The sequence below is a fragment of the Brachyistius frenatus genome, unplaced genomic scaffold (assembly GCF_029030835.1).
Source record: "Brachyistius frenatus isolate BFR_SWC_R1_liver_20210118 unplaced genomic scaffold, ASM2903083v1 Contig_191, whole genome shotgun sequence".
Lineage (NCBI taxonomy): Eukaryota > Metazoa > Chordata > Actinopteri > Embiotocidae > Brachyistius > Brachyistius frenatus.
The window spans coordinates 364,030-372,500 of NW_027210790.1; the positions used below are offsets into that span (position 1 = coordinate 364,030).

The window sequence follows — 8,471 nt, forward strand, 5'->3', positions numbered from 1 at the left end:
TATTAATTAAGGAACAGTACATTGTTGATAAAGATATTAAATCATTTATCATGTTTCAGCTGATCTTCAAACCAGTTTTCATGGAGTCAATCTGCAGCTTCAGCCTCTGTGACTTTTGACCTCTGACCTCTGGAATAAACATAAAATAAAGCCTGATTGATCGATTGACAATAAGAAGTTTTTTTTGTAATCTTTTTCTCTCGTTTTGTTTAGTAAGGAAACATTTTTAGCTTCTTGTTCTTTACTTTAGTATTTCAGCTCCTCGACATGTCGGAGCTTCTACAGGAAACACTTGAGGGGGCTCTGATCGATCAATCGATCAATCAATCAATCAATCAATCAATCAACACATTGTTCTGATGTGAAAATAATCTGTATAGCTGCATATTCACTGGACTCATGTCACATGTCTAACCTTCACATTTCTGCCTCCTCAGATGGAAAACTCTGCGTCCCAGCTGTCCCAACTCCCACCGTCCTCTGATAAGACGCCCCCCCGCCCCCCCACCCACTCCCCTCCCTTCCGTCCCCCTGGCCCTCCGGGCCGTCCAATCAGGTCGCTCCCCGGCCGTATAAAAGCTCCTCGTTCAGAGAGACCCAGCATGATCGAACCATGGCCTTCCTTTGGATCCTCTCCTGCCTTGCCTTTGTCGGCGCCGCCTACGGTGAGACCCTCTCTTTTTACCCAGCATGCATCAGTGCAAGTTGTTGCAAATAGTGCAACAATTTAAGAATAATGTTCCTCAACGTCAAATTTGAAAGAATTTGTGGATTTCTTAATCGACGGTTCATAAAATCGTCAGATTGAGAGAATCAGGCAGCACTGCATCAAAAACAGACGTTATTCTTCTGGTGGAAATCACTGCATGGGCTCAGGAACACTTCTGAAAACCATCGTCAGGGACTATTTTACACTTTATTAATGGATTGATTGACTTTATGGAATTCAGAGTCAAAGAGAAACTGCAAAACAAAAAAAACAAAAAAGCAAATCTAATAACTTTTTTTTTTTTTTTTTTTAAAGAACTTCAATAGAAATATAAACTGATCAGAAAAATGGATCCAGAATATGGATAAACTACAGAATAAACACTCATGTTGTTGTTGTCGATGTCATCAGGATGTGGCAATCCTGCCATCTCTCCCGTTATCACCGGGTACTCCCGTATCGTGAACGGTGAGGAGGCCGTGCCTCACTCCTGGCCCTGGCAGGTGTCCCTGCAGGTAAACAAACAAACAAACAGACAAACAAACAAACAAACTTTTTTTTTATTTTAAAGTGCCGGTGCCTTTTAGGACGTAGACTCACTGCTGTCGTTGTTTCAGGATTACACCGGCTTCCACTTCTGCGGTGGCTCCCTCGTCAACGAGATGTGGGTGGTGACCGCTGCTCACTGCAACGTCAGGTGAAGTCCCGCCTTTTTGTTTTTTCTTAAAGGAACAGTACGTGTTTTGGTTTTAAATTTAAAAAAATGTTATTTGGAACAGAACTGAAACATTATCCCTTAAAAACATGTTTACATGATGTTCCCAATTTAAACAAATGTGAAGGAATAAAGTAAATAATAACTTAAAAGTAAACGCTGTGTAATACAGCATGTAAGCAGTATGTAATAATACATACGAGAAAATTATTATTTGAAAAAAGTTATTTGTTCAATGTTTCCCCATATTTCCAATTGTAGCATTAAATTTGCCTCATTTAAAAACAATTTCCTTTACAGTCTTCAGTCCGTATTTTTAAGACGACACACAGATGAACAGACAAACCTGCTCTGAGCTCTGCTCCTCATCCAGACGTTAAATTATTATTATTATTTCAAAGCTGCATCACACAAAGCAGAAAATTATTATAGTCATAAATGATCATTTTAATATGAATGATAACGTCTATCAGGTGTGATGAGGACGGGGGTCTCACGTCTGTCTTCTCCGCAGGACGTCCCACCGCGTGATCCTCGGAGAGCACAACCGCTCCTCCAACGGCGAGGCCGTCCAGGTCATGAAGGTCGGCAAGGTGGGTGACATCATCATCATCATCATCACCATCACCATCACCAGCATCTCTTCATCACGTCTGTCTGTCTGTCCGCTGCTCACCACGATGATGTCACTTCCTCCCAGGTGTTCAAGCACCCCCAGTACAACGGCTACACCATCAACAACGACATCCTGCTCATCAAGCTGGCCCAGCCCGCCAACATGAACATGCGTGTTTCTCCCGTGTGCGTTGCCCAACAGGGAGACAACTTCCCCGGAGGCATGAGGTGTGTGACCTCCGGCTGGGGCCTGACCCGCCACAACGGTAAGAGCCAATCACGGGGCAGCTGTGGCAACAGTTGAATAATTCTGGCCACGGGGGGGCATTATAGAGGTGTCACTGTGTGTGTGTGTGTGTGTGTGTGTGTGTGTGTGTGTGTGTGTGTGTGTGTGTGTGTGTGTGTGTGTGTGTGTGTGTGTGTGTGTGTGTGTGTGTGTGTGTGTGTGTGTTGCAGCTCCCTCCACCCCCGCTCTGCTGCAGCAGGCCTCCCTCCCTCTGCTCACCAATGATAACTGCCGTAGTTACTGGGGCAGCAAGATCACCAACCTGATGATCTGCGCCGGAGCCTCCGGGGCCTCCTCCTGCATGGTGGGTGGAGCCTCAGGTGCAACAGGTGAAAGTGACCGTCCATCTTTTTGTTACCCGTCCTGATCGCTGCTCTGTCGTGTGTTTTTCAGGGCGACTCCGGCGGTCCTTTGGTCTGCCAGAAGAACGGAGCCTGGACTCTGGTCGGCATCGTGTCCTGGGGAAGCGGCACCTGCACTCCCACCATGCCCGGCGTGTACGCCCGCGTCACCGAGCTGCGCAGCTGGATGGACCAGATCATCGCTGCCAACTGAGCACCTCAGACTGGACACCTTCCTGTTTCATCCTGATTCTCAATAAACTTAGAAACACACTCATCCTGGTTCTTCTCTTGTTTCCTCATCTTCATCACAGACATGCTACAGTCCGCACTCATTTTCAATTTGAGGGCAGCAACATGTTAAAAAAAAAAAAAAACTTGTGACAGGGTCAACAAAAGATGGAAAAGTTGTCTAAAAAAACCATCTCACAATAAAAAGATGACTTCAGAGAGACAGAGTCTCTCAGCAGTGAAGATGGGGAGAGGTTCACCACTCTGAAAGACTGTATTGAAAAATAGTTCAACAATCTAAGAATAATGTTCCTCAACGTAAAACTACAAAGAATTAGTGGATTTCATCGTCTACGGTTCATAATATCATTAAAAGATTCAGAGAATCTGGAGAAATCTCTGAACACAAGGGACAAGGCTGGAAACTATTATTGGATGGTGGTGATCTTCGGGCCCTCAGGCAGCACTGCATTAAAAACACACTATTCTGGAGTGGAAATCACTGCATGGGCTCAGGAACACTTGTGAACCATCGTCTGTGAACACAGTTCATCGCTGCGTCCACAAATGCTGTTAAAACTCTCCAAAGAAGAAACCAGATAGAAACATGATCCAGAAACACCGCCGCCTTCTCTGGACCGAGATCATTGAAGATGGACTGAGGTGAAGTGGACAACTGTCCTGTTAGCCTAGCTTAGCATAAAGACTGGACTCAGGTGGAAACAGCTAGCCATGCTCCTTTTGTTCAAATATAAGTCAAACCGACACACAAGGCTTGTCAACATGTTGTCTGAATTTTTTTAAATTTCTTACACAAAGACATGAAATTGACAAATTTATTTGTTTATACATTTAATCCAACAGAGACAATTGACATGTCGGTTTTTCTGTCTGTCTCCTCACCGCATCTCGTTGTCAGGTGTGTTCAGGTGTGTTCAGGTGAGTTCAGGTAAGTTGAGGTGTGTTCAGGTGTGTTCAGGTGAGTTCAGGTGAGTTCAGGTGTGTTCAGGTGTGTTCAGGTGTGTTCAGGTGTGTTCAGGCGTGCGATCAGGTGCGCCTGGGCGGGCAGGCGTGGCCGACCCGGCGACAGTAGCAGTAGGCGTTGAAGAAGCGGCAGTAGCAGGTGTCGCAGGGGTCGCAGCAGGGCAGCGGGTAGCCCAGGCAGGACTGCTGGTGGGGGATGCAGCGCCGCGGCGAGCGCATGGCCCGACCCTGCAGCTGCAAGGCCGCAGACGTGTCCTGCAACACACGCAGGAAAACACGGAAACAGGTGAGCTCACTGCGGTTGAGTCAGAGCTGACAGAAAGAGAACGAGGTCATCCGAACACCGCACCTCGTTGTAGGACCCCGCCTCCATCAGGAAGTGATCCTCCACCAAGTCCATAGGCAGGAGGGCGGGGTCATGCACAGGGTCAGGGGCGTGGCTTCTCTCTGCACAACACGTGACATAAAACAGACGAGAAGGCATCATATGACTGTCAGGATTGTGACTTCAGTACTGAACAACTTCCAATACTTAAAAGTCAACAACAACAAAGACATTTGTTTTTTATTTTAATCAACAGATGAAACAATGATGGCGGAATCAGGATGTGGTGGGCGGAGCCTTCTGACTGGACAGGTGTTACTGACCGATGTCAGACAGGTAGGAGGTGTCGGAACGGCGGCCGTCGGCCGGCCCTTCGTCCAGCGGGATGTTTCCATGAACCAGAGAGGAGGAGAGTCGCAGCAGACCGAAGGACCAACAGCAGAGCAGCACGGAGCCGAACATCCTGCCGCCGTCACACAAGAAGAAGAAGAACCAGCACTGCAACTCCCACAATCCTCTGCTTCTCCAACAGGAGCCTCTGAAATTAGGAAACACAAACAGGCTCTGAGTGAAGAGAGTTCAAGTGTCTGAACTGTTGTCACGGCAACGCTCAGAGGTCCGCCTCCGATCTTCTGCTGGATGAAAAGTCTGCAGGAATTCGGATCTCAAACAGGTCGGTAATTCACCCGTCTGTCCACCGGAGGGCAGCGTGTCAGTGTCACGTTTTGAGGCGTGAAAAATACACAAAGAGCCAAACGCACATCGACTTCCAGACTGACCGGCGTTCGAGCATCAGAAAGGAAAAGTTCACGTAGATTTATTTTTGGTAAGTAAATTAACTCGTCTCACATACTTCACTGTAGCGTGGAAAACATCTTTGAAGGACATATTTTGTATTTAAAGTTTCCTGATTTTCTGATTAAAAACAAGTTGTTTTAACATCCATCAGTGACAACTTCTTCATCTCCTCCTCATCCTCAGTGAACATCATCGACAGCAGCACTGCAAACTGATTTCATGTAAAGTAAATTCACTCCTTTTAAAATTCATACTGAAACACACTTTATGCACACAAAGAAGACATGAAGGAGGTGAAGGAGGTGAAGGAGGTGACTCACCTGTTGCTGTGACTCCTTCTCGTCTCTCTCTGAGGGGACCAGCGTCCATTTAAAGACCTCCGGACAGGAAGGAGGTCACGTGACCCGCTCGCTGCATCATCACCACGAACCTGGTGGAGAAACTGATGCTGCTGAACTGTAGAGAGAGAGAGAGAGAGGGGGAGAGAGAGAGAGAGAGAGAGAGAGGGAGAGAGAGAGAGAGAGAGAAAGAGAGAGGGAGAGAGAGAGAGAGAGAGAGAGAGAGAGAGAGAGAGAGAGAGAGAGAGAGAGAGAGAGAGAGAGAGAGAGAGGGAGAGAGAGAGAGAGAGAGAGAGAGAGAGAGAGAGAGAGAGAGAGAGAGAGAGAGAGAGAGAGAGAGAGAGAGAGAGAGAGAGAGAGAGAGAGAGAGAGAGAGAGAGAGAGAGAGAGAGAGAGAGAGAGAGAGAGAGAGAGAGAGAGAGAGAGAGAGAGAGAGAGAGAGAGAGAGAGAGAGAGAGAGAGAGAGAGAGAGAGAGAGAGAGAGAGAGAGAGAGAGAGAGAGAGAGAGAGAGAGAGAGAGAGAGAGAGAGAGAGAGAGAGAGAGAGAGAGAGAGAGAGAGAGACAGAGAGAGAGAGAGAGAGAGAGAGAGAGAGAGAGAGAGAGAGAGAGAGAGAGAGAGAGAGAGAGAGAGAGAGAGAGAGGGAGAGAGAGAGAGAGAGAGAGAGAGAGAGAGAGAGAGAGAGAGAGAGAGAGAGAGAGAGAGAGAGAGAGAGAGAGAGAGAGAGAGAGAGAGAGAGAGAGAGAGAGAGAGAGAGAGAGAGAGAGAGAGAGAGAGAGAGAGAGAGAGAGAGAGAGAGAGAGAGAGAGAGAGAGAGAGAGAGAGAGAGAGAGAGAGAGAGAGAGAGAGAGAGAGAGAGAGAGAGAGAGAGAGAGAGAGAGAGAGAGAGAGAGAGAGAGAGAGACAGAGAGAGAGAGAGAGAGAGAGAGAGAGAGGGAGAGAGAGACAGAGAGAGAGAGAGAGAGAGAGAGAGAGAGAGAGAGAGAGAGAGAGAGAGAGAGAGAGAGAGAGAGAGAGAGAGAGAGAGAGAGAGAGAGAGAGAGAGAGAGAGAGAGAGAGAGAGAGAGAGAGAGAGAGAGTGTGTGTGTGTTTGTTTCTATATCCCAGTGGGGACTTTAACCTCGACACTCACTCACCCGGTCGGGACTCGTGTCTGAAAAGTCAACAACACTAATAAAAAATTATAAAATCCAAAATAGCTCAGTTAATTTTTTACTTTTTAACTGGTTAACTTATTTTGATATAATAGTTTTACTAACGTTCACTCAGCTCACGAGCTTCAGACTTTATGGATCTTCTTCTGTCATTACTATGATTTTATTTCACACCTTCGTTCGTTTGCACCAGAAGAAGACACGGAGAGGACAGAGACAGTGAGGACAGTGAGGACAGTGAGGACAGTGAGGACGGTGAGGACGTGGACATGAGGACGGAGACGGTGAGGACGGTGAGGATGTGGACATGAGGACAGAGACGGTGAGGACGTGGATGTGAGGACGTGGACGTGAGGACATGGGCGGTGTGGACATGGACAGTGAGGACGGAGATGGTTAGAGACGGTGAGAGACGGTGATGACGGGTACGGTGAGGACATGGACAGTGAGGACGGTGAGGACGTGGATGTGAGGACGGGGACAGTGAGGATGGGGACGGTGTGGACATGGGCCAGCTGAGACCACCAGGACCAGGTTTTAAAAACAGGTTCACCTGAAGAACTCTGAGTTCAGCTGCCAAACAACAGGAAACAAAAACATAAATATTTCTTTAGTGTTTTATTTAATAAGAATTATTTGAAGTCATTTATAGTGAAACCAGGTCTGTAAATGTGTTTTATTTTGTAAACAGGATGTTTATTAAATGCACTCAGCGGATCGTTAATGTTTGCCGTGAGGTCGAGCGCTCAGTAATGATCCTCTCTGATTGGAGAACATTAGATCAGCAGCTTCCCTTCACTTCTCTTCCATTACAGCCAATCTGCTGCTTTTCGTTTACACTCGTCGGGCAAACATGGCGGCGATTCCCCCAAAACAGTGATGTCATCGCCGCACTCAGCGCAAACGAGACGGTTTCCCGCTGCGGCCGCAAGAAACGCGGCTCTAATGTGAAGTCGGAGGCGGCTGATTACGACCAATCAGCAGCAGATGAACATGGCGATAAACATGTTTGTCCTGATCGGACAGTTCCCCTTGTTTATGGGGCTTAAGCCGTTACCACGGCAACGCTGTGGGTTTAATAGGTGAGCCGTGAGCGAACACCGGAGGGACCCGCTGACTCTCTGACCTATCAGTTTGGAGCAGGAAGTGACCATATTTGGACGAGCTGGGGGAGGAGCCAGCGGTGGATCTAACCGATCTGATCGGAAACCATGACGATACTACGTCCCGCCCACCGATAGCTGTAACCTGACTGCACCACAGGCCTGTCAATCAAACAGACACGCCCCCAAAAACAGGTCTTCTTGAATCTTCTTTTCTAATGAATGAGGGATTATTTTCAGATGGACCTCCAGAAAACTAAGAAGAAGGAGTGACTTTAGCTAACAACACCGAGATAACTGATGGACACATTTTATTCACTTTGGATTTGATGAGAGAAGTTGAATGGGAGTCTATGGAGCCGGAGGCTTTTTGGAGCCGACCTCTAGTGGCACTCGCTGGTATTGCAGCTGAAGACACTTGACGCAGACCTGGAAGCTAAGAACACTTTTATAAACAGTCTGTGGTCCGGCTGAATTATGTGATCACAAAAATGATTTCATGAGTCACAACAAAGAAACACAAAGAAACAAATAAAGAAGTGTTTGTGTTTCTAAATAGAGTTTTGAGCTCTCAAGGCCACCGTACTTCATCACGTTTGATCTGCAGCTGCTGGTTGTTTCACTTCTCTGAAATGTTCACGCAAACGTGTGTGTGTGTGTGTGTGTGTGTGTGTGTGTGTGTGTGTGTGTGTGTGTGTGTGTGTGTGTGTGTGTGTGTTGTGACGGGTAAGACTGTCATTTACTTTGAATTAAAAGATTTTATTTTATTAACCGTTTTTATTTTTTCAAAGTGTTTCAACAGCAGATATCTAAGACAAAGAAACAGTGTGTTTCTTTAATAATACAGGTCTGCATGAAACACACACACACACA

At 46.8% G+C, this 8,471-nt stretch overlaps 2 protein-coding genes across 2 annotated transcripts; one reads left to right on the forward strand and one right to left on the reverse strand.

Annotated features, from left to right (window-relative positions):
- The first annotated feature begins 613 nt into the window (after positions 1–613).
- Positions 614–2,943, forward strand: LOC138632689 (chymotrypsin A-like). Its single transcript, XM_069718443.1, has 7 exons — positions 614–665; positions 1,121–1,224; positions 1,327–1,406; positions 1,939–2,017; positions 2,125–2,305; positions 2,496–2,629; positions 2,719–2,943. The coding sequence occupies exons 1-7, from the start codon at positions 614–616 to the stop codon at positions 2,878–2,880; spliced, it is 792 nt and encodes a 263-aa protein (XP_069574544.1). The 3' UTR covers positions 2,881–2,943.
- A 738-nt stretch (positions 2,944–3,681) lies between these two features.
- Positions 3,682–4,741, reverse strand: agrp (agouti related neuropeptide). The gene is made up of 3 exons (XM_069718432.1): positions 4,530–4,741; positions 4,231–4,328; positions 3,682–4,136 (listed from the first exon to the last, which is right to left on the reverse strand). Exons 1-3 carry the CDS (start codon positions 4,666–4,668, stop codon positions 3,945–3,947), a joined length of 429 nt encoding a protein of 142 aa, XP_069574533.1. The 5' UTR covers positions 4,669–4,741; the 3' UTR covers positions 3,682–3,944.
- Between the last annotated feature and the right edge of the window lie 3,730 nt (positions 4,742–8,471).